Below are 26,328 nucleotides of genomic sequence, written 5' to 3'. Positions count from 1 at the left end.
GACACGGGCAGTGTGAACGCAGAGTGCAGTGGTGGTAGCGACTGAGTCAGGAGAAGGACTATGCGGGGCCGGTCAGTTCAGCAGCACAGAAGGACCACCGGCAACATACTGGTAGTAGTAGTAGCAGCACAGCGTCATAGTGCTGGACAAAAAATTAAATGCACCCGGTGACCCGGGGAGTGATAACGCAGACAGAGTGCATTGGTGGTACCGTGGTAGCGACTGAGTCAGGAGGAGGAGGAGGACAAAGCGGGCGTTCAGTTCAGCAGCAGCAGCACAGCACAGAAGGACCATGGCAACATATTGGTGGTAGTAGTAGCAGCACAGCGTCATAGTGCTGGCCAAAAAATTAAATGCACCCGGTGACCCGGGCAGTGATAACGCAGACAGAGTACATTGGTGGTACCGTGGTAGCGACTGAGTCAGGAGGAGGAGGAGGACAAAGCGGGCGTTCAGTTTAGCAGCAGCAGCACAGAAGGACCATGGCAACATACTGGTGGTAGTAGTAGCAGCACAGCGTCATAGTGCTGGGCAAAAAATTAAATGCACCCAGTGACCCGGGCAGTGATAACGCAGACAGAGTACATTGGTGGAAGCGACTGAGTCAGAAGGAGGAGGAGGACAAAGCGGGCGTTCAGTTCAGCAGCAGCAGCAGCACAGAAGGACCATGGCAGCATACTGGTGGTAGTAGTAGCAGCACAGCGTCATAGTGCTGGCCAAAAAATTAAATGCACCCGGTGACCCGGGCAGTGATAACGCAGACAGAGTGCATTGGTGGTACCGTGGTAGCGACTGAGTCAGGAGGAGGACAAAGCTGGCGTTCAGTTCAGCAGCAGCAGCACAGAAGGAAGGACCATGGCAACATACTGGTGGTAGTAGTAGCAGCACAGCGTCATAGTGCTGGCCAAAAAATTAAATGCACCCGGTGACCCGGGCAGTGTGAACGCAGAGTGTAGTAGCGACTGAGTCAGGAGGACAAAGCGGGCGGTCAGTTCAGCAGCTCTGAAGGAGGACCATGGCAACTTACTGGTAGTAGTACCATAACACCAAAAAATTAACCAAGGTAGGCACTAGGCAGGTAGTAACTGTCTTTATAAAGGCAGGCATAGTTAACAACAGCACATGCAGCAGCCACTTCATGTCCCCCTGTGTCCGACAATAGGGGCCAGGAACTCAACTTCCACCCAAGCCTGGTTGATTTTCAGGAAGGTGAGTTTGTCCACAGAGGCGTGGGAGAGCCGAGAGCGCTTCTCTGTGACCACGCCACCGGCCGCACTAAAGCATCTCTCTGAGAGGACACTGGAAGGAGGGCAGGATAGGAGTTCCAGGGCGTACTGGGAAAGCTCGCTCCAGATGTCCAGTCTCTTGACCCAGTACTCCAAGGGGTCCACGGGGCTGTCAGTGTCATTGAGCCCACTGGATGACCCCATATAGTCAGACACCATGGTGGTCAGTCGTTGCTTGTGCTGGTTGGTGGTGGATGCTGTGGCGGGCACCTCTGTTCTGGGCTGCTGCACTGCATACAGGCTCTTGCTTAGGCTCTTCAGGTCTCCGGGGCGCCAGTTGCTGCTGCTGGTGGTGGTTGTTGTGCTGCAAGTGGCAATGGCAGGCACCTCTTGCTGGCTTGGCAGAGCAGTTACAGTGGGGGTGGAAGGCTGGGGGAATGCTTCCAGTAGTCTGCGCACAAGGGCCTCCTTCAACTCCCTTGTGCGTTGCTCGGTGGTGGATGGCGTCATTAAGTCTCCCAGCTTCCCCTTCAGATGGGGATCAAGCATCAAGGTAATCCAGATGTCCTCCCTTGAACGCATCTGGATCACCCGGGGGTCCCTGCGAAGGCAGCGCAACATGTGCACAGCCATGGGAAACAAGTGGGCCCTGCCAGCAAGATCTTCCTCGTCCTCGCCATTGTCCCATAACGCATGCCTGTCCTCTTCCTGTGCCATGTCGTTGTCCTCCTCAAACCGCCATCCACGTACAACGCCTGCTGCACTCTGCTCCTCCTCCTCATTCAGGTTAGGGACCTCCAACTCTTCCACTACCTGCTGTGAGCCCTCCTCTGAGCTGGATTGTGCTGCCATCTGCTCCTGTTCTTCCAACTGCCTCAGGGCTTCATCCCCATGCTCAATTAAATTGTCCATTGCCTGCTTCAGTAGACAAACCAAGGGCACCCACTGGCACACAGAGGCCCGCTCCTCACTGACCATCTTGGTTGCCTCCAGGAAGGGACTCAGCACCAGGCATACTTGCTGCATCAGTGTCCACTGAGTGGCAGTAATCATGGGGACTTGCTGGTTGCTGGGGACACTTGGGTCTAGCATGTAGGCCCTAAGAGCCAGCCTGTGCTGACACAGCCACTCCAACATGGCCAGAGTCGAAATCTAGCGAACTGGCATGTCGATGATCATCCGGTGTTGTGGCCTTCCATACTGCTGCTGTAAGGTGGACAAGAGTGCAGAGGCAGTGGCTGACAGGCGGAAAAAGCGTACCACCGCCCGGGCATCCTGCAGCAGCTCGCTCATCCCCTGGTAGGTGCGCAAGAAGCGCTGCACCACAAGATTGAGCATGTGGGCCAAGCAGGGGATGTGCTGGAGGTTTCCCTGCTGCACTGCTGCCACCAGGTTGGCCCCGTTATCGGCTGCCACATACCCCACTTCCAGGCCTCTGGGGGTCAGCCACCTCCGCTCCTGCTTCCTGAGGGCGGCCAGGACGTTGGTGGCCGTAAGCCTCTCCTTCCCCAGGGTCACCAATTTTAAAAGGACTTGGCAGTGCCGAGGCTTGGCGCTGCTGCTGCCGAGGCGGGCTTGCTTTCCGGGTGCAGAGGGAGTGTCGTGACAGGACCCTTCTGCATCCCCCCCTGATCCCGCGTGGTGGCACCACTAGCTGGGCTGATGCGCTCTTGTCCTCCCTCCCTTCCATCAGTGTCACCCAGTGGGCCGTAAAGGACAGGTAGCGACATGTCCCAAATCTGCTACTCCACGAATCCATGGTCACGTGGACCCGCTTGCCCACAGAGTAGTCCAGGGAACGGGCCACGTTTTCCACCGCAAACTTGTGGAGTGCTGGGATCGCGCTCCTGCTGAAATAGTGGCGACTGGGGACTTGCCACTCGGGGATGCCAAATTGGAGCAGCGTCCGCATGGCGCTCCCCTCCTGCACCAGGGAGTAGGGAAGCAGCTGTGATGCCATGGTCCGGGCCAGCAAGCCATTTAGTTTGCGGATCCGCCTGTGGCTTGGAGGCAGAGGCTTGGTCAGACCCTGAAAGGTGTCGCTCAGCAGGGTCTGACGACGCTGGGATGCAGGGGAGACAGAGGAGAGAGACGAACACTGGCTGCCAGCCTCAATGTCTGTGTCCTGAGTAGCCGAGGTGGAAGAGTGCTTGCGTGCTACTACTGCTGCTGCTGTGGGGGATTCACGACCCTGAGGGAGGGATGATGCTGCTGCGCTGGTGGGCCTTCTGCTCTCAGGAACCCCTGCCAGCAGTGCCTGCTTCCTCTTAAAGTCCGCATACTCGCGGCAGTGGCGGCTTCTCAGGTGGCCCTGGAGGGATGAGGTACCCATCTTGCTCAGACTTTTCCCACGGCTCAATCTTTTGCTGCACACCGCATACCTTTTGTCATCAGTACATTCCTCAAAGCAATCCCACACTGGTGACTTTAATTTACTGCGGCCCCCACTAGCAGAGGGTGCAGCGGAACAATGTGTGGTAGTAGTTGCCGGGGGTTGCATGGTGGTGGTGCCGGCTGAAGCAGTGTCCTGTCTACTTCCTCCACGCCCACTGCTGCCGATGCCCCTGCCCCTGCCTGACATATGGCGATATCCTTGCCTAGGCCGAGGTGACTGCTCTGCCTCTGACCATTCTTCCACGGACTCAGCAGGCTGCACATAGTTAGGGTCCACAACGTCGTCATCATCAGCAGCATCATCATAATCCAGCTCTTCCTCTGACTCCCCCGCCTCCTCTTCTGTCCCTACATCCCCAGACACAGACCCCTCTTCTTCATCACTAGAACTCAACAACGCTTGTGATTGTGGCCCGATCTCAATCTCTGCCACATCAGTCCCCAGTAAGTCCTGAGCTTCTTGCATCAGCAGGTTCCCAGAAGCCGGACTGAGGGACAGAACGCTGTCATCCTGGGAGGGCTGCTGACCAGTTGGTGCTGGGGTGGTTGTCACAACAAGCGTGGGACGTTGGCTGCTGCTGCTGCTTGGAGTGGTGCTCACAGTAGAGGTCTGGGAGGAAGTCATGATGTCCATGAGTACGTCAGGTTCCATTTGCTCAACCACCACACGGGGACCAGAAACTTTAAAATATTTGGACAATGGCGTCCGCTGACTCGGCCCAGGCTTTGCTGCCCCCCTTTCTGCTGCATCACGACCACATACAGCTGGGCGTCCTCTCCCTGGACGTGGAGCAGTCCCAGAAGTGGCTGAGGCAATTGAACTCCCTTTCCTCTCACCCCGCGAAACCCTGCCAGACATGTTGCTAGTAATGAATCACTGGATGCAGTGGGCACAGTACAAGGTCACTGAAGGATGCACCAGGCACAGTACAACGGCACTGAAGGATGCAGTGGGCACAGTACAAGGTCACTGAAGGATGCAGTGGGCACAGCAGTGGGCACTGGATATACAACTAGGTCACTGAAGGATGCAGTGGGCACAGTACAAGGTCACTGAAGGATGCAGTGGGCACAGCAGTGGGCACTGGATATACAACTAGGTCACTGAAGGATGCAGTGGGCACAGCAGTGGGCACTGGATATACAACTAGGTCACTGAAGGATGCAGTGGGCACAGTACAAGGTCACTGAAGGATGCAGTGGGCACAGCAGTGGGCACTGGATATAGAACTAGGTCACTGAAGGATGCAGTGGGCACAGTACAAGGTCACTGAAGGATGCAGTGGTCACAGTACAAGGTCACTGAAGGATGCAGTGGGCACAGCAGTGGGCACTGGATATACAACTAGGTCACTGAAGGATGCAGTGGGCACAGTACAAGGTCACTGAAGGATGCAGTGGGCACAGTACAAGGTCACTGAAGGATGCAGTGGGCACAGCAGTGGGCACTGGATATACAACTAGGTCACTGAAGGATGTAGTGGGCACAGTACAAGGTCACTGAAGGATGCAGTGGGCACAGCAGTGGGCACTGGATATACAACTAGGTCACTGAAGGATGCAGTGGGCACAGTACAAGGTCACTGAAGGATGCAGTGGGCACAGCAGTGGGCACTGGATATACAACTAGGTCACTGAAGGATGCAGTGGGCACAGTACAAGGTCACTGAAGGATGCAGTGGGCACAGCAGTGGGCACTGGATATACAACTAGGTCACTGAAGGATGTAGTGGGCACAGTACAAGGTCACTGAAGGATGCAGTGGGCACAGCAGTGGGCACTGGATATACAACTAGGTCACTGAAGGATGCAGTGGGCACAGTACAAGGTCACTGAAGGATGCAGTGGGCACAGCAGTGGGCACTGGATATACAACTAGGTCACTGAAGGATGCAGTGGGCACAGTACAAGGTCACTGAAGGATGCAGTGGGCACAGCAGTGGGCACTGGATATACAACTAGGTCACTGAAGGATGCAGTGGGCACAGTACAAGGTCACTGAAGGATGCAGTGGGCACAGCAGTGGGCACTGGATATACAACTAGGTCACTGAAGGATGCAGTGGGCACAGTACAAGGTCACTGAAGGATGCAGTGGGCACAGCAGTGGGCACTGGATATACAACTAGGTCACTGAAGGATGCAGTGGGCACACAAGGATGTCACACTGTGTAATGAGATGCTCATATGCCAGCGAGCGAGCAGTGGGCACTGGGCACGGCACAAGGTCACTGACAGAATGAATGAACAGCGCTGGCAGAGAGCGGCGGCGCCGGCGGTGTGACTGGCTGCCTGCAAATAGTACAAGTGTATAACTGTCACTGGAATATGCAAGTGAACACTGCAGCTGCACTAACCTGCCTGCCTGCACTACACACAGATAATCCCCACTCCCACTACACTGACTACACTGCAGCACTGAACCTGCCTGCACTACACACAGTTAAATAATCACTAGACTCCCACACTCCCACTACACTACACTGACTACAACTAACTACAGCAATCACTCACTGACTAGCTAACTGTGTACAGTATAAGAGCAGTGTTAGCAAAAAAAACGCTTTGTTTTTAACACAATAAATGCACTTGCTCAAACAACAATGGCCTGGAGATAATCCTCTCAGCACCACAGTCTAGCAAGGACAGAGCTTTTCCATCATGGCCGCCGCTTTATATTCAGGAGGGGAGGGCATAGCTCCCCTCCTGTGATTGGTTGCTAGGGCCTGGCTGGGGCACTCTGATTGGCCTGCAATGTGTCACTTCCGCATAGTTTGACGAGCGTGAATGCGGATTTCTGTCCGCATTCACGCGAAGCCGAAGTAGATTTTCGTGGTTGAAAATCTATTCACGGCTTAGCGTGTCCGAGGCGGAATGCGTCAAAATGGTCGTGAATCCACGCGTAAGCGTGATCACGACCTGGCGGTGAGCACCACTGGCAGGTAGGCACTTATCTGTTTTTAAGTAGCGCTGCAGATTTTAGATTGTCTTGGCTTGAATGATGGCTCCTGATTGCCTCAGCCAGAAATCTAAAGTGAATGCAGGTGTCCCACAACGTCACTAGTCTCCTACATTACTCCTACACTGGTCACTACCGCCAGGAGCGATCACCTCACCAATGTCTTATTCTATGTGTGATTTGCCTTTTTTAAAACAGAAGGTACTTGTGATATTTCAGCTTTAAGTGAACATCAAGTTACCCACAATGCACCGCTACTAAATATGCAAATTATCTCTTTATGCCCTTGAAGCCAGGCTTGCATCCAGAACCGCTGATGTATAGCCAGCCTATAGCTTTAACCACTTCCCGACCGCCTAACGCACAGAGGCGGCCGGGAAGTGGAGCCCTTAAGGACCGGCTCACCCACAGAGGCGGCGGTCCATTTAAGGGCATGGGCGGAGCGATCGCGTCATCCGTGACGCGATCCTCCGCCGGCGCCTGTCACCGCTCGCTCGCCGCAACATCCCGCCGGCTATACGGAAGCGCCGGCGGGATGTTAACCCCGCGATCGCCGCATACAAAGTGTATAATACACTTTGTAATGTTTACAAAGTGTATTATACAGGCTGCCTCCTGCCCTGGTGATCCCAGTGTCCGAGGGACCACCAGGGCAGGCTGCTGCCACCCTAGTCTGCACCCAAGCACACTGATTTCTCCCCCCCCTGCCCCAGATCGCCCACAGCACCCATCATACCCCCCCCTGCCCACCCCCCAGACCCCTGTTTGCACCCAATCACCCCCCTAATCACCCATCAATCACTCCCTGTCACTATCTGTCAACGCTATTTTTTTTATCCCCCCCCCCCTGCTCCCTGCCCCCTCCTGATCACCCCCCACCCCTCAGATTCTCCCCAGACCACCCCCCCCTGTTTACTGTATGCATCTATCCCCCTGATCACCTGTCAATCACCTGTCAATCACCTGTCAATCACCCGTCAATCACCCGTCAATCACCCGTCAATCACCCCCTGTCACTGCCACCCATCAATCAGCCCCTAACCTGTCCCTTGCGGGCAATCTGATCACCCCCCCACACCAATAGATCGCCCACAGATCCGACATCAGATCACCTCCCAAATCCATTGTTTACATCTATTCTCTCCTCTAAACACCCACTAATTACCCATCAATCACCCATCAATCACCCCCTATCACCACCTGTCACTGTTACCTATCAGATCAGACCCTAATCTGCCCCTTGCGGGCACCCAATCACCCGCCTACACGCTCAGATTGCCCTCAGACCCCCCCTTATCAATTCGCCAGTGCATTAATTACATCTGTTCTTCCCTGTAATAACCCACTGATCACCTGTCAATCACCTGCCAATCACCTATCACCCATCAATCACCCCCTGTCACTGCCACCCATCAATCAGCCCCTAACCTGCCCCTTGCGGGCAATCTGATCACCCACCCACACCATTAGATCGCCCGCAAACCCGCCGTCAGATTACCTCCCAAATGTATCGTTTACATCTGTTATCTTCTCTAAACACCCACTAATTACCCATCAATCACCCATCAATCACCCCCTATCACCACCTGTCACTGTTACCCATCAGATCAGACCCTAATCTGCCCCTTGCGGGCACCCAATCGCCCGCCTACACGCTCAGATTGCCCTTGGACCCCCCCTTATCAATTCGCCAGTGCAATATTTACATCTGTTCTCCCCTGTAATAACCCACTGATTACCTGTCAATCACCTATCAATCACCCATCAATCACCCCCTGTCACTGCCACCCATCAATCACCCCCTGTCACTGCCACCCATCAATCACCCGCTGTCACTGCCACCCATCAATCAGCCCCTAACCTGCCCCTTGCGGGCAAACTGATCACCCACCCACACCAATAGATCGCCCGCAGATCCGACATCAGATCACCACCCAAGCGCAGTGTTTCCATCTATTCTCTACCCTAAACACCCACTAATTACCCATCAATCACCCCCTGTCACTGCTACCTATCAGATTAGACCCTTATCTGCCCCTAGGGCACTCAATCACCCGCCCACACCCTCAGAATGCCCTCAGACCCCAGCCCTGATCACCTCGCCAGTGCATTGCTTGCATCTATTCCCCCCTCTAATCACACCTTGAGACACCCATCAATCACCTCCTGTCACCCCCTAGCACACCTACCCATCAGATCAGGCCCCAATTTGCCCCGTGTGGGCTCCTGATCACTCGGCCAAACCCTCAGACCCCCTTCCGATCACCTCCCCAGTGCATTGATTGCATCTATTTTCCCCTCTAACCACCCCCTGAGACACCCATCAATCACCTCCTGTCACCCCCCTAGCACTCCTATCCATCAGATCAGGCCCAATACAACCTGTCATCTAAAAGGCCACCCTGCTTATGACCGGTTCCACAAAATTCGCCCCCTCATAGACCACCTGTCATCAAAATTTGCAGATGCTTATACCCCTGAACAGTCATTTTGAGACATTTGGTTTCCAGACTACTCACGGTTTTGGGCCTGTAAAATGCCAGGGCGGTATAGGAACCCCACAAGTGACCCCATTTTAGAAAAAAAAGACACCCCAAGGTATTCTGTTAGGTGTATGACGAGTTCATAGAAGATTTTATTTTTTGTCAAAAGTTAGCGGAAATTAATTTTTATTGGTTTTTTTTCACAAAGTGTCATTTTTCACTAACTTGTGACAAAAAATAAAATCTTCTATGAACTCGCCATACACCTAACGGAATACCTTGGGGTGTCTTCTTTCTAAAATGGGGTCACTTGTGGGGTTCCTATACTGCCCTGGCATTTTAGGGGCCCTAAACCGCGAGGAGTAGTCTAGAAAACAAATGCTTCAAAATGACCTGTGAATAGGACGTTGGGCCCCTTAGCGCACCTAGGCTGCAAAAAAGTGTCACACATGTGGTACCGCCGTACTCAGGAAAAGTAGTATAATGTGTTTTGGGGTGTATTTTTACACATACCCATGCTGGGTGGGAGAAATTTCTATGTAAATGGACAATTGTGTGTAAAAAAATCAAACAATTGTCATTTACACAGAGATATTTCTCCCACTTAGCATGGGTATGTGTAAAAATACACCCCAAAACGCATTATACTACTTCTCCTGAGTACAGCGGTACCACATGTGTGGCACTTTTTTACACCCTAAGTACGCTAAGGGGCCCAAAGTCCAATGAGTACCTTTAGGATTTCACAGGTCACTTTGCGACATTTGGTTTCAAGACTACTCCTCACGGTTTAGGGCCCCTAAAATGCCAGGGCAGTATAGGAACCCCACAAATGACCCCATTTTAGAAAGAAGACACCCCAAGGTATTCCGTTAGGAGTATGGTGAGTTCATAGAAGTTTTTATTTTTTTGTCACAAGTTAGCGGAAAATGACACTTTGTGAAAAAAAACTATTAAAATCAATTTCCGCTAACTTGTGACAAAAAAATAAAAACTTCTATGAACTCACCATACTCCTAACGGAATACCTTGGGGTGTCTTCTTTCTAAAATGGGGTCATTAGTGGGGTTCCTATACTGCCCTGGCATTTTAGGGGCCCTAAACCGTGAGGAGTAGTCTTGAAACAAAAATGACCTGTGAAATCCTAAAGGTACTCATTGGACTTTATGCCCCTTAGTGCAGTTAGGGTGCAAAAAAGTGCCACACATGTGGTATCGCCGTACTCGGGAGAAGTAGTACAATGTGTTTTGGGGTGTATTTTTACACATACCCATGCTGGGTGGGAGAAATACCTCTGTAAATGACAATCTTTTGATTTTTTTACACACAATTGTCCATTTACAGAGGTATTTCTCCCACCCAGCATGGGTATGTGTAAAAATACACCTCAAAACACATTGTACTACTTCTCCCGAGTATGGCGATACCACATGTGTGGCACTTTTTTGCACCCTAACTGCGCTAAAGGGCCCAAAGTCCAATGAGTACCTTTAGGATTTCACAGGTCATTTTGAGAAATTTCGTTTCAAGACTACTCCTCACGGTTTAGGGCCCCTAAAATGCCAGGGCAGTATAGGAACCCCACAAATGACCCCATTTTAGAAAGAAGACACCCCAAGGTATTCCGTTAGGAGTATGGTGAGTTCATAGAAGATTTTATTTTTTGTCAAAAGTTAGCGGAAATTGATTTTAATTGTGTTTTTTCACAAAGTGTCATTTTCCGCACAAAAGCAAATATGATAAATGTATGAGTAATAAAAAATGGGAAAACACATGTTGATTTAATGTTATGTCGGAGTTTCAGACCACTTTAAGTGTGTTCAAGACTTTAAACTGCAGAACTTGAACTACTCTTTAGGGCTCTATCACACCAGAGCCCTTTTTCAGCGTTTTAACGCAAAGTCTATACTTTGCGTTAACCAAGGTAAAAGGAAAGTCCATAGACTTTCATTTTACCTTTCACACCCAACGCTGTGTTTCGATGCGTTGCGGTACGACGCATCCCGGCGCATTTTATCGTCGGGAATCGGCGTTTCCCCGTCGGGTTGATTGATACTACTGCCGCTACTCAGCGTCGCGCCGCAGGTCTCCGACGGCAGCCGCAGGCTAGTAAAACGCGTGCAGGAGAACGGCTCCGTTGTAGATGTGTAACAGGCCTTAGGGTTTTATAAGTTTACCAGATATGGGGTTAGGTTCTTGTCATCTTCTGTGTAGAATGGAGCTCTTAGCTTTTTTCAGAGCACATGGCTTTTCCTGATTCCCACTGTCATCCCCCAAGCACTCTTAGTAGTTGTATTTTATTGATACAAAGAATGGGCCCCAACCAGCATCAACCACAAATAATCAATCAAGTATCCATTAATGAGTACACGACTCAGAGTGGTCTGAATACAGGAAATTTGGAAGAAAAGCTGTATTTTATTGCTCCCCCCCCTCCTCTTTCCCATCTCTCACATTCATTTCTCTTTCTCACTTTATTTGCCTTTTCTCTCTCTCTTCACCCACCCTCTCTATTTTGATCTGCTGAAATGGTTACAACAATTAAACTCACCATGTTACTTTTTTTACTTTTTTCTTCTAAGAGGGATTTCTGTGTTATGGGTGAGCGGAAGACTTACCGCAAAAGGCGACCTGGCTCCAAGTGCCAATTGGGAAAAGAGTACCTGCGGACCATCACAGAACCATGCCTGTGCTCCCATTGGGACTTCGAGTGGTAAGCAGCGCCTAAATCTTTATTATTGAAGCACCTTGGCGTGGTATTTACTAGTCACTGAAATAATGTACAAAAAAAATGTTAGGAATATTTCTTTGCTGTTTTGCACTCTTATTTCTATATAGAGTTTGGAATTTTGTGATGTGTGGGTGACATATTCAATTGTTGCTTGTACTCATCAAGTATCACATTGGTTGCATGACATGAGATTCCCCTACCTAGGGAGATTTCTTATTTCTGTTGATTATATTGAAATAAAAAGGAAGGAGAAATCTCTCCAGTGGAGACGCAGATAGAAATAAAACATCAGACAGGTTCTAAACCCAGCTTCCTGGTACAAAATAACAAAAAACAAAATTGGTTAGAGTCCAGCTTTACTTCCTGCTCTGTGACAGAGGGCTACAATCCTAGCTAGTCACATGCCTCCTACAGTGCTAAATGGGAAGAGGCGTGTCCTTGACTTTCAGAGCTAAATTGGAGGAGGCGTGTAATTGACTTCCAGAGCTACATGGGAAGAGTAGTTTCCGGGAATTCCAGAGCTAAATGGGAAGAGGAGTGTCCTGGACAATCAGAGCTGAATGGGAGGAGGCGTGTCCTACACTTCCAAAACTGAATGGAAGAGGCACATTCTGGACTTCCAGAGCTAAATGGGAGGAGGCGTGTCCTGGGTTTCCACAGTGCAAAATCTTTTGAGGAAGTCTGTGATCACCACTTTTACTTCAACAACAAGCTTCAGGGGATTCTCAGTTCACACCAGCGTTGAGTTTCATTTAAAGTGTGACCGTCGGGCATAAAAGCAAAAATCTGTTCTTTATTTTTATCTGGTAAACAAGTAATAAGGATGCTAACCAGGCAATCCAAAAGTTAAAATCTCTATTATTTTTCTCGTTGATAAATGATCATTCCCCAGTTTACCTGACTCTTATTTGGTGCACACAACATTTGGTACACAAAAAGGAAGTTGCAGGGCATGCTGGGTTGTCCTTTTTTGCTTCTCTACTTCCCCTTAGACTTAACGAATGCAGCCTGATTGGCTGCAGCCTCTTTCCCTCCTGTTTTCCCCTCCCACACATCTGTTCCTCTCTGATTGGCCAATATTTCTCATGCTGAAACAATGCACTTTCTATAGCGGAGGGCGGGCAATGCATACACAATCAGGCAGAGCAGAGTAAGGGAGGAAATTACATCAACATTGGCTTCAAAATAGCCACAGTTAAAATGGGAAATACTAAGAAGGATTTTATCTTTTTTTTTCACTGTAGAAAAATCACTAAAATCAAAATGTGGACAGTGCAATACATGTGTTATGTAAGTAGAACAAGTATTTATCTACTTATCTAAGTGTTTTTTTTCTGAGATAGTATGGCTGACAGCTCCTCTTTAAATCAAATGTCTCATAATAAATGAATAGTTATTTCACCAAAAAATTATAGCAACTGCTACAGTTTTCCGTATGCATGTTTAGCGTTTAACATCCTATAAGGCCTACTGTCCATCTACAGTTCCAGCCGTGTTTAGGAAAAGCACACAATATGATCCACAAGGACACCAGAAAGTGCATAGACTGTACTGTCTGATGTTCCCATCCACGCCTTGCGATTGACCATGGATGAGACCTGTTCGCCAATGCAGGTCATAATGCAGAACATAACGTACTGAGGAGGAGCTCTGTCATTTATGATGCTCATATGTAGGGAACTCATTGAGCAACCTGTAAAATATCAATATGACATCACTGAAATGGTTTAACAAAGCACTTTGTCCTGCTATTCAGCTTCAAATCCGCATCCAAACTGGAGATAACAGTATCTTTGTTTGCATTCCAATGTTGATACATGTGTGTAAACACAGTGTACCAAGTGAAAAGGAGCTCTCTGTAAAGCTCTCTGTGCTTCAAGCACACAAACAGCTCAGAACAGCTAATTAGAAGATGTTAATATATAATAAAAAAGCAGTTTGAATAAAATGTAATGGCAAGTTTCAGGGCAAGATAAACTACACTTTAGAAACAGACAATATTTTTTATGCACAAAAGCAAATATGATAAATGTATGAGTAATAAAATATGGGAAAACACATGTTGATTTAATGTTATGTCGGAGTTTCAGACCACTTTAAGTGTGTTCAAGACTTCAAACTGTAGAACTTGAACTACTCTTTAGGGCTCTTTCACACCAGAGCCCTTTTTCAGCGTTTTAACGCAAAGTCTATACTTTGCGTTAACCAAGGTAAAAGGAAAGTCCATAGACTTTTATTTTACCTTTCACACCCAACGCTGCGTTTCGATGCGTTGCGGTACGACGCATCCCAGCGCATTTTATCGTCGGGAATCGGCAGAGTAAGGGAGGAAATTACATCAACATTGGCTTCAAAATAGCCACAGTTAAAATGGGAAATACTAAGAAGGATTTTATCTTTTTTTTTCACTGTAGAAAAATCACTAAAATCAAAATGTGGACAGTGCAATACATGTGTTATGTAAGTAGAACAAGTATTTATCTACTTATCTAAGTGGGTTTTTTTCTGAGATAGTATGGCTGACAGCTCCTCTTTAAATCAAATGTCTCATAATAAATGAATAGTTATTTCACCAAAAAATGATAGCAACTGCTACAGTTTTCCGTATGCATGTTTAGCGTTTAACATCCTATAAGGCCTACTGTCCATCTACAGTTCCAGCCGTGTTTAGGAAAAGCACACAATACGATCCACAGGGACACCAGAAAGTGCATAGACTGTACTGTCTGATGTTCCCATCCACGCCTTGCGATTGACCATGGATGAGACCTGTTCGCCAATGCAGGTCATAATGCAGAACATAACGTACTGAGGAGGAGCTCTGCCATTTATAATGCTCATATGTAGGGAACTCATTGAGCAACCTGTGAAATATCAATATGACCACACTTTCTGTGTTGGGACGACAATGGGAGTGCGTTACTGTCACCATCCTCCTTAAATTGTTACCCAATAGCAAGCAGGGACTATAAACTGACTTCACCCATGAGGTCACACTGAATCCCCACCTACGTCATCCGCCCAACACCACTGCTCAGCCAAGCCAATGACTGCACTCTGACTCACCCCTCAGAGAGACACAATTAGCAGTCTAGGGTGTGCTAGCAGCAGCCAGTGGCATAAGAAAAGCAACTGTGCCCCCTGGTGGCCTGCTCCTCCTCCATCCCACCTTGCAGAGATGTGTAATGGAGATAATGGTGATTGATCATACCAGCACACTTGTTTATTTTAGTTCCAGTTCTTTTTAACCACTATTAGATGTGTGAAGATGTTTGCAGTCATTAGCAGGGAATGCGAGTAGTGTGTGGTCGTGTCCTTGCTCAGTGGAACATTATCTCATCTATTCTAAAGCTCCCTCACAGCCTGTACAATCACTGTTCAGTGTTACCAAGGGAATGTTAATAGAAGAATTAAATATACTAGTCGACCCACGGCGTAGCATACGAGGCATAAGAGGGTAGAGGGCAGGAAGGGGGTATTGGGCACAGCGGTGGGGAGGGGGGTTGGACCCCCCCCTCAACTGGGTCCCCCATGTGTGCTCTAGCTCCAGCTTAAGCTCAGCAGGACACCCCCCCCCCTCACCTGGGTCCCCCATGTGCGCTCCCCCTCCTGCTTAAGCACAGTAGCAGCCGCCACTATTAGTAAGAGGCAGCGGGCAGGGATGACTCACCTCTTCCGTGTTCCATCGTGCGTTCCACTGTCGTCACTTCCTGCAATGCCACACTGTATTGGTGTAATTTGCCTTTTTAAAAAAAGAAGGAAATCTGCAATAATTCAGCTATAAGTGAACATTTGTGGCTACCCACAATGCACTGCTACTAAATATGAAAAATTACCCCTTTTCCCCCTTGGTAAGCCAAGCAAGCATCCAGAGCTGCTGGTGTATAGCAAGCATATAGCTTTAAATTTTACACAGTCATATCAAACCCACATGTAGACAGCCTGTTCCAGACCTTTGGTCCTCATCAGTACATGACAGGGATTGATACAGCTGAATTAGATAGGGCTTGGACCAGTTCAACAGAGTAACCAAGCAGCTCAGGGTGACCCAAACCACTCGTAATGTATAGGGGGATAAAAGGGACCAAAAAGACCTCCTACTAAAAAAAGCAAAGCTTGGTGTAATTTGCCTTCCTAAAACAGAAAGAAATATGCAATTACTCAGCTATAAGTGAACATTTGTGATTACCCACAATGCACCGCTACTAAATATGCAAATGATTCATTTTCACCCTTAGTAAGCCAAGCAAGCCTATAGCTTTAAGTTTTACACAGTCATATCAAACCCACATGTGACGGCCTATTTCAGACCTTTGGTTCTCATCACTACATAGGCTATCATTCATAAAGCATTTCCGCATGCGGAAATGCTTAAAACAGCTGACTTTCCCGCACACGTAGCAAAATCTGCATTCCTAAAGGCTCCTTCCGCATCAAAAGCTGACATTACCGAGCAAAGCGATAAATCACCGCCTTGTGCGGTGATTGTTGTAAAAAATGTAGCAAAATGTTAATTCATAAAGATCACCGCAAGCGGTGTGAGGTCGGGAAGTACCGCTCCCTCTGATGTGGCGATAACAATGTTAAGTGAATGGAGACACAGAGACCTCCCAGGCAGCTGCAGTAGAGCGGAACACGGAGAAATGTATCAACTCGGCAGCTTCAGTGTCTCTGCAAGCCTACCGCCAGCCTAGTTCAGGGAATCTCCGCACTGCTATCGCGCCTGGATACTTTTTTATAAATCAGCAGCCAGAAGTCTAAAACACCATCAGCAGTGTTTTCTCACACTGATTCTCCATACCGACAGCACTTTCATGAATGATAGCCATAGCAGAGATTGATATGGCTGTATGAGATAGGGCTTGGACCAGTACAACAGAGTAACCAAGCAGCTCAGGGTGACCCAAACTTCTAAGAATGTATAGGGGGATAAAAGAGACCAAAAATCCCTCCTACTAAAAAAAGCAAAGCTTGGTGTAATTTTCCTTCTTAAAGGGAAGGTTCAGGGACAGTTGGTAAAAAATAAAAATCCGAATCCACTTACCTGGGGCTTCCTCCAGCCCGTGGCAGGCAGGAGGTGCCCTCGGCGCCGCTCCGCAGGCTCCCGGTGGTCTCCGGTGGCCGACCCGACCTGGCCAGGCCGGCGGCCAGGTCGGGCCTCTTCTGCGCTCCATTGTGCGTTCCACGCCGGCGCGCTGACGTCATCGGACGTCCTCCGGGCTGTACTGCGCAGGCTCAGTAGCTCTGAGCCTGCGCAGTACAGCCCGGAGGACGTCCGATGACGTCAGCGCGCCGGCGTGGAACACACAATGGAGCGCAGAAGAGACCCGACCTGGCCGCCGGCCTGGCCAGCTCGGGTCGGCCACCGGAGACCACCGGGAGCCTGCGGAGCGGCGCCGAGGGCACCTCCTGCCTGCCACGGGCTGGAGGAAGCCCCAGGTAAGTGGATTCGGATTTTTATTTTTTACCAACTGTCCCTGAACCTTCCCTTTAAAACAGAAGCAAATCTGCAATAATTCCGCTATAAGTGAGCATTTGTGGTTACCCACAATGCACTGCTACTGAATATGCAAATTATCCCTCTTTGCCCTTGGTTTGATATGACACTACTTCTTCTTCTTGCTTGGACCAGCCCCTTCTTCTTGCTTGGACCGGCCCTGGGGGCAGGGCGCTACTTCTTCTTCTTGTTTGAAGGCTGAGGCACTTACTCTATTATATATATAGATGCTGTTTTTTTTTTTAAACATTTGAAGGTCAATCCTATAAGTAGGCTGGTGGTTAACCTGTTATAAAACTACACATTCAAGCAATGCAAATTATTTGAAAAAAATACATAATCGGCAGCGGCGTAACTACAGAGTAGTGATGTAGCGAACATCAAATTTTCGGTTTGGGAATGTGAATTTACTGCAAATGCTCGCGGCGGGCTCCATAGACTTAAATGGCAGGCAAACAGCCACCGACTTTAGCGGTTAATGGCAAAGCCCCCTTATGTGCTAGATTTTTTGGGTATGTGAAGGAGGACAGTGGATATAAGAGGAAAAAAAATCAAAAAGACCTTAGAATTAGAATTTTAAAATTTATTTTCTCAAAAACTATATAAAGTCTTTTTGAGAAGATGGTTTCCTCTTGTATCCACTGTCCCCCTTCACATACCCTAAAAAATTGTTGTTTCTAGCACATAAGGAGGAAACCTTTCCCACACTCATAGTTTTTGAGAAAATCCATTTTAAAATTCTCATTCTGAGTGTGGGAAATTTTTTCAGGGCTGCCGACTTTAGCGGTTAATAGCAAATCCCCCTTATGTGCTTGAAACAACCGTTTTTTAGGGTATGTGAAGGAGGACAGTGGATACAAGAGGAAACCATTTTTCAAAAAGACCTTATAGTTTTTGAGAAAATCAATGTTAAAGTTAGAGTAAAAAAAATGGAGCAAAGTTACTGCGGTAAAATGACAGACACTGTATTAACATGTATATTTATTTTTATTTTTTATATATCTTCAGAGTGTGGGAAAGATAAAACAAATAATGTAGGGTCCCCCTCCCGAGCTTCTTTAACCCCTTGTCCACCATGCAGGCTGGGATAGCCAGAATGCAGAGCCTCGGCCGCATGGGGCTTCGCACCCTAAGCTATACCAGCCTGCATGGCCCATGGTATGAAGGGGGGGAGGCTCTGGGGGAGAGGGGTGGCAAAGCCTCCCCCTCTCCCCCAGAGCCCTTCTCCAATCCATGGACAAGGGGCTATTCCCCACCTCCGGTACCTCAGAGGGGATATTTTCACAACTTGTAAATACAATTCTTTTTCCACCACCTGCAAGCAAACAAATACTCAAAATATTTTTGATAGCACTTTTTCACTTACTTTTTGCTTCCTTTTCCATTACAAACTGCTAAAAAGTTATATTCAATTGAAAATAATAAAAATATCTCCTAGAAAACTCAGGAGAAAACGTGAATTGCTTATGACCCCCTATGTCATCCCCCTCATCCTCCTTTTCTCTTTCCCATTTTCTCTTTTTATAGTAGCATTTTGAGTTTCTTTTTAGGTTAGCGTTTACTAGTTTGGATGCTCATTAGAAATGGCCCGAACAGTTCACCGGCGAACGGGAACCGGTGAACTTCCGTGGTTCGCGATCGCGGAGAGCCGCAAACTTTTTTGGAAGTTCGGTCCGCCCCTATACTACATCATTAGGGTCAACTTTGACCGTCTACATAACAGTCAGCAGGCACATTGTAGCCAATCAGGCTACACTCCCTCCTGGAGCCCCACCCCCCTTATAAAAGGCAGGCAGCGTCAGACATTGGACTCACTCGTGTGCCTGCAGTAATTAGAGAAGGGAGAGCTGCTGCAGAGAGGGCTATAGGGAAAGCTTAGTTAGGCTCTTGTAGGCTTGTTAGCTTGCTCCTTGCTGATTCCTAATGCTAAAAAAGCACCCCTCAACAGCTCTTTTGAGAGCTAATCTTGTTCTTCTGATATATATATATATATATATATATATATATATATATATATATATATATATATATTTTTTTTTATTTTTTTTTTGCCCACTTGCATCATATACAGCCCTGTCAGTCAGTCGCAGCTGGCCTTTGGCCACTTGGTGGTAATTCCTACTGTGCCACTGCCAGGCCCAGCACATTCAGTGACTACCTGTGTGGGTGACAGGCAGCTGCACATTTGTAAACCCAATCACTGCACCTGTTCACTGTTCAGTGCACCTACCTACATTCCTACGTGAGCGCACGCATTGTTAATACCACCAGTCATTGCGCCTGTTCACGGTACCTGTGTGTGTGTGTGTGACAGCTGCACATTCGTAATCCCAATCACTGCACCTGTTCACTGTTCAGTGCACCTACCTACCTACCTACCTACCTACCTACCTACGTGAGCGCACGCATTGTTAATACCACCAGTCATTGCACCTGTTCACGGTACGTGTGTGTGTGTGTGTGTGTGTGTGTGTGTGTGTGTGTGTGTGTGTGTGTGTGTGTGTGTGACAGCTGCACATTTGTAATACCAATCACTGCAGTGCATACCTGTAACCTGATCAGTGCACCTATGTGACCGCAGTGGTGCGTTACACAGTGAGTTTGGTCTGTCAGTGTGAAGCAGTACACTAATTACACTCCCTGATTGATGTATACACATGCAAGATGTTTTAAAGCACTTTAGGCCTCCAATTTATCAATAAAATGTGATTTCTGCTCTTAAAACGCTGCTGTGCATGAAATCCAGATTTTTCCCCGGGACTTTTGGCGTCTATCCCACTCCGCCATGCCCCCCTCCAGGTGTTAGACCCCTTGAAACATCTTTTCCATCACTTTTGGGGCCAGCATAAATGTTTCTAGTTTTCAAAGTTCGCCTCCCCATTGAAGTCTATTGCGGTTTGCGGAAGTTCACATGTTCGCAAACTTTTGCGAAAGTTCGCGTTCGCGGTTTGCAAACCGATAATCGGAGGTTCGGGCAATCTCTAATGCTTATTCGGAATTAGCAGAATTGAAATTTTTGAATTTCTGATTAGAAATCCGAATTTCGGATCGGAACTCAGAAATCGAAAAAATGAATCCGCATTTCTGCGGAAATACTGCATTACTGCAATTCGGTAGTTTTAGCCCAATCACAGAACTCAGAAGTGATGGACCAATCAGAGAATGCAGAAACAACTAAGAAGTATTTGGCCAATTAGAGAATGCAAAAAATTACCAAAAAGAACACTAGTTGGAAATCGGAAACCCGAACTCGGAAATCAGATTTCTGTGGAAATACTGCATTACCACAACTCGGTAAGTTAGCCCAACACAAAACCCGGAAGCAATGGACCAATCAGAGAATGCAGAAACAACTCAAAAATATTTGGCCAATCAAAGCATGCAAAAAATGACCAAAAACCCCCACTACTCTGAAATCGGAAACCGATCAGAAATCCATGGAATCGGTAATCATCATTGGCAGAAATCGAAATTTTGTGGAATCAGAAATCGGCATTTCCGACCATCACTATTTACTATTGGTCTTGACTTTTCACTATATGATCGCAATCGTACTAGTGATCCCATCGCTAATAGGAAGCACAGTCCATGGTCTTACCACCTCCTGATGGTAGACCGAGCAGTATAAGTCATCAGTTCTGTGATGGGCATCGGCCGCCTTATTCCAGCACCGATCTGCAGTGTCTGTCAATGGAAACCGCCGCTCTTCATCCATTCAAACTGACACAGTGCTCGTCTCCCTCCACGCACACCACTCTATCTGAGTTCTGCAGCTTCCACCTTCCGCAAACATCACTCGCCTCCACCGCTCTAACGGAATGGTAAATCTGCAAGGCAAGAGAAACGATCGAGGAGACTGGGCCTACAGTTGAATGCACGTACCACACAAGGATACTCACGTAAAACAACTTGATTTATTGCATGTAACAATAATATCCCAACCCAGGGTAGTATGCAAAACAAGGGGTTGGAAATGAAAAGTATATAATGTGTATATAATCACAAACGTGGGTTACCGTCTCGGTAGGCAGGTGAGTTGTTTTGGAGTATATTAATAAGGCCCGGTTCAAACTTGCGTTCCAGGTCCGGTTTCCCCGGACCCGGAACGCACTGTATACTGTACAAACGGACCCGGGTGTGAATGGATATATTGTTATTCAATGTATCCATTCACACCCGTCTGTCTGTCAGGATCCGGATCCGGTCCGGGCTGCGTTCAGGATTTTTCCAACATGCAGCATTTTTCCGGATCGCAGCTCCGGCCACCGCACCTGACCCGGAACCTGACCATTTTCCCCGCACCATAGGAAGTGATGAGAAACTGAAGTTTCTCATCACACTGGCAATAGGAACGGGTGCTTACGGCACCCATTCTTTGCCACATGGGAGGTCCAGTCATGGACAGATGGGGGGGGAGACGGCAGCGCTGACAGGATAACAGCCCAGGTATGTTTATTATTGTATTGTGGGCTGTTGTCCTGTACTGTGTGCAATGTGTCCCCCCATGCCTGTCTGTGCTGCCGCACCTGTTTTAAAGTACAGTATCGGCAATCCGGAAGTGTTAATTTCCGGATGCCGAACTGATATTTTTTTGTGCGCAACCTGACCGGATCCTGAGGGATACGTACGGCCCCAGTACGGGACCCGGACGTACGGCCCGGTTTCACACAAAACGCAAGTGTGAACCGGGCCTAAACCTGTTGTCATAAAACTGACGGTATCTTGTCTGCTTCGGGGAGGCTAGTCCACCACCATCTCCTGAGGGATTTTAAGCCTTTTAGAACCTTTTATCCTGCTGGCGCCTCTGTTCACTCTTACATTACCAATATCCACCCCTGGTGGAGGGGTTGATCCCCATTTTTCCTTATCTACAGAGAGCGAATTTTAATCCTAAATGAGGACAAGTCTAATCTCCTCACCTGCCTATACAGTGGTTACTTAGGCGGTAACCCACATTTGGGAGTATATACGTTATATACTTTTCATTTCCAACCACTTGTTTTGCATACTACACTATATTGGGCTCTCTGTATTTCTTTTGTCTTTATCCCAACCCAGGGGTTCCAGCTTTGGCGCCTTCGTCAGGGGAATACAATTTGGTTGCACACATCCCTTCAAATACTCCCTACTCCCACCCCTCCCAACATGGGTCCGCCTCCCCACATTAAAGTAAAAGTGCATAAGTAGTTTAAAACAATATGTAAAACAATTTCTGACTATACTGCATATAATTCTTTTGAAACACTCTCAAATACATCACCACACTGGCCTGTGGTTAATGGCGGCCAACAGATATCTCTCCGATCAGATTCAGTCAGAGGGAGATCTGTCTCTTGGTTGATCGGCTGCTAGATGTATGGCTACCTTTAGTACTTCTGAAGCACATCTTTTGGTGATGTACAGAAAGTAGATGAGCTACGTTTCCTGGAGATGTCGCAGTTCTTCAGCCATTCAGACTATGATCATAGCATAGCATACAAATGTACCTTTCCTCAAAATAGTCCACCTCTGCTCTACCTTTTACCTCCACCAGTTATATGTAGGATCTGCTCTGTGGTATGTTTTTTTCTTCTTGTTTTTAGGGCCTAAAAGCTTGTGAAAAAATTGCTTGGCTTTTAGACCCTAAATCTGGAAATAATCATAATGCCAGGGAGGTTAAGAACAAAAGCACAAGATGGTTGGCACCACCAAAAGCAGTTGTAAATTGCACTTTTATTGAGAACATGTATAAAAACGGCTCACTGTTTTGGACTTGAAACCTTTTTTCAAGCTGTGCAGCCTACAAAGTCTGTACCCAGTGTTGTTTTTATACATGCTTTCAATAAAGAGCATTTTAAATTTGAACAACCATCTTGCACTTTGAAATACCGTGTCTCATGTCTTCTTGGGTACCTGGAGACACTGGTCCTGGCATATCACTTGGGTTTTTGTCCTTTTACATGAGTGCTTTCTCCACCAACACTCCATCACTAAGAACCATAAACATTAAAAAAAAGCGGTGAATTTTTGCATGCTGTTATCCTGATATAAGTTTTAACTATGAGCCTCCATGAGTCTGCCAGAAAACCAGTGATGGCATTCTAAATTGATTTGCTTCTTTTGTCTTTTAGTGACTATGGCTATGAGAGACATGGGAAGAATCAGTGCACGGCGGCGTTCTGGTTTAACCCGACCTCCATCTCCAGAGACTGCAGCCAGGGACAGAGTTTTCTCAAGAGCAGCGGGTGAGAACACGTCCATGGTACTGATATGTAGCCAATTACAGTCCTGAATCATGGTTCCTATTGTATTTTTCTTAATGCATCATCATCACTATAAGTCAAAGATGGTGAAAGGTCAATAAAGATAAAGAATGGGTGGCTAGCCGATGCTGGATAACAGTTGAGAATAGTGAAGCTCATAAGTGATCCAGCATCATTGTACTGGATGTTGTTCAAATTGACAGTTGGATGGCAAAAGTTGGATTGCTGGAATATATGCAACTTCAATAACACGGACTCTGAGGCTAATTTCATACTATAAACCAGTGTCAGCATCAAAAACAGGCCTTCAGGGAACACCGCTTTAGTACACGATGTTCCGTCTGGCCACCAGCCAAGCAGGAAGTGACACGCACTTGCGGTAACTTCCTGCTTCGGATATGCGTAAGTGTATTGTAAAAAATAGGCTTCCGCGCATGCGCGCCACAACGTCGCAATGACGTCATTGTAAAAAAAAACTTCTGGGTCGATGCAGGTCGCAGTGGGTCCCGCACAGTAACTTAGTTCTGCGCTAGCGTTAGACTTGGCACTTCTGGCACAGTGTACCGCAATTTGGGAACTATGAATTTCCCCATAGGGATACATTAGGCTGTGGTAGCAGTGCGACAATTTGCCACACTGTGCCAGTGTGAAAGTGCCGTAAAAGTGGCCATACATCTACCGATTTCATGGCCCAATTGACCATCTATTTCAATAATTTTATCAAATCTGTGGTGCAACATTAATGATTTGACCTATTTTAGGCTGACCGGAAATGCTGGAAAGATTACGGTCACAAGTGTGCCCGGTAGTAGTGAGATGAGCAACGGACACAGCCTGCCTGGCTGCCCCAAGTGTAAATGTCCCCCTGGGGCCGGTGCTGTGTCAAATGTGTTAAATCTCACCTGGCCCGCTGCTGTGGCTCCAGGCCTCTCCTGCTGTCACCCTGCGTAGCAATAAGCACGTGTGTGATGTCACATGCACCTCCATGTGGTGGCGCTCGGTGCGACCACAGACATGGGGGTGAAGGAGGCCGGGAGTCTTGGCAGTGCGATGGATGAGATTTTACAACGCACAGGCCCTGGGTGAGACATTTACATTTGGGGGGCATCCAGGCGGCAGAGAAGACACATTCTTGATAGATTTTTATGAAGAAATCTATCAGGAATCGGCCTGTGGTGTATGGGCAGGCAACAGATCTCTCTTCAATCCTAATCGATCAGAGAGAGACATCTCTCCAATTAGACTCGATCAGAGAGAGGGATCTGTCTCTTGGTCGATCTGCCCATACATCGCTAGCAAGTTGCGCGCGCATCTCCTGCTTGGGGGGCGGAACTCCACCCCGCCTTCAGTCTCCGAGCTCCGATCGCAAATCGGTAGACTGTTAGACGGCGTAATCGGCGTCTATTTACATGTACAGTGCTGGGATCTGCAGCAGCGCTGTACTGGGGACAGCTGTGTGACATGGCTGTATCCTCCATAGGCTGCGGAGTTATCGCTGTCATAGGCTGAAGGCTATGACAGCCGATCATGCTGATTGGCTGGCGGGGGGGAGGGAGGGAGCAGGGGAAAGGCAATAAAAAAAAAAGCTACAGTTATTAAAAAATAAATAAAATAAATATTTATAAAAAAAAATTAACAACTGTGGAGCGATCAGAACCCACCAACAGAGAGCTCTCTTGGTAGGGGAAAAGGGGGGGGGGGATCACTCCTGTGCTGACATGTGCAGCCCTACAGCTTGGCCTTAAAGCTGCAGTGGCCAATTAAGTAAAAAATAGCCTGGTCTTTAGGTAAGTTTAACACGGCGGTCCTCAAGTGGTTAAAGTGTAAATTTATTCTTTATTGTTTACCCCTTCCTTACTGTTGCTCCACCAAGAGAGGGGGAACCACTAGACCACCAGGGAATACACCACCACTAGACTAGAGGCAATTGGGATGGGGGGTCCTGCAAAGAACCTTCTATAGGGCCCAGTGAGTTCTAGTTATGTCCCTGTACTGACTTACTACTCTCTTTTAGTTGTGTCCCTCTTTGCCTCCTCTTCCTAATTAACTTATAGGAATTATCTCATCCACTAAGCTCTAAGCAAGCCCGACTGTCAGAGATAGGAGAGGAGTTTGGTGATATTTCACATCAGGGTGGAGACTGTTATTACATCCAGCTCAATCAGTCTCTTAAAAGCATAAGATAGGTTTGTTTACAATATACAATACAATACCATAACATTTCTATAGCGCTTTTCTACCATGGGACTCAAAGCGCTTCGGCTCTCTCAGATTCAGTAGTTGGTAGTAGGATGAAGTATTTACATAACAAAAGTTATATTTCTGCAAATGCCAAACTAAACAGGTGGGTTTTCAGTCTGGATTTAAACACATCCAGGGATGGAGCTGTCCTGATCTGCTGAGGTAAGGAGTTCCAAAACGTAGGAGCAGCATGACAGAAGCCTCTGGGACCAAAAAGTTTCCAAGTGGACTCTGGGTGTGACTAGATTATTAGAACCTGTGGATCTGAGATTGCAGGGATTGCTACGCAGCTGTAACATTTCTTTCATGTATCTAGCGCCCAGATTATTTAGTGATTTAAATGTCAGTAGGCCGATCTTGAATAGGATCTTCCATTATATAGGTAACCAGTGAAGGGTGTGCAGGACTGGCGTTACTGTACAGGAGACATACACTGAATCACAGCAATGTCTGCCCTAGGAAGGCTTGGCCCAGACTGATATACAGTACACTTTGGAATGATGTACAGATAATAATTATTCCGCCCACTTTGGCCACAGATTGGGTCCTGACATAT

At 47.7% G+C, this 26,328-nt stretch overlaps 1 protein-coding gene across 1 annotated transcript in view; it reads left to right on the top strand.

Annotated features, from left to right (window-relative positions):
* Positions 1–26,328, top strand: part of LOC137534197 (VPS10 domain-containing receptor SorCS3-like) — an 872,207-nt gene that overhangs the window by 745,197 nt on the left and 100,682 nt on the right. Inside the window, exons 16-17 of the mRNA XM_068255595.1 lie at positions 11,644–11,774; positions 23,400–23,513. Coding sequence (XP_068111696.1) covers positions 11,644–11,774; positions 23,400–23,513 — 245 coding nt within the window. The remainder of the gene's footprint in view (positions 1–11,643; positions 11,775–23,399; positions 23,514–26,328) is intronic.

Source organism: Hyperolius riggenbachi, chromosome 10, assembly GCF_040937935.1.
Source record: "Hyperolius riggenbachi isolate aHypRig1 chromosome 10, aHypRig1.pri, whole genome shotgun sequence".
NCBI classification, from domain to species: Eukaryota; Metazoa; Chordata; class Amphibia; order Anura; family Hyperoliidae; genus Hyperolius; species Hyperolius riggenbachi.
The sequence above is the reverse complement of the archived record's forward strand: the minus strand, read 5'-3'. Positions and strand labels throughout refer to the sequence as shown.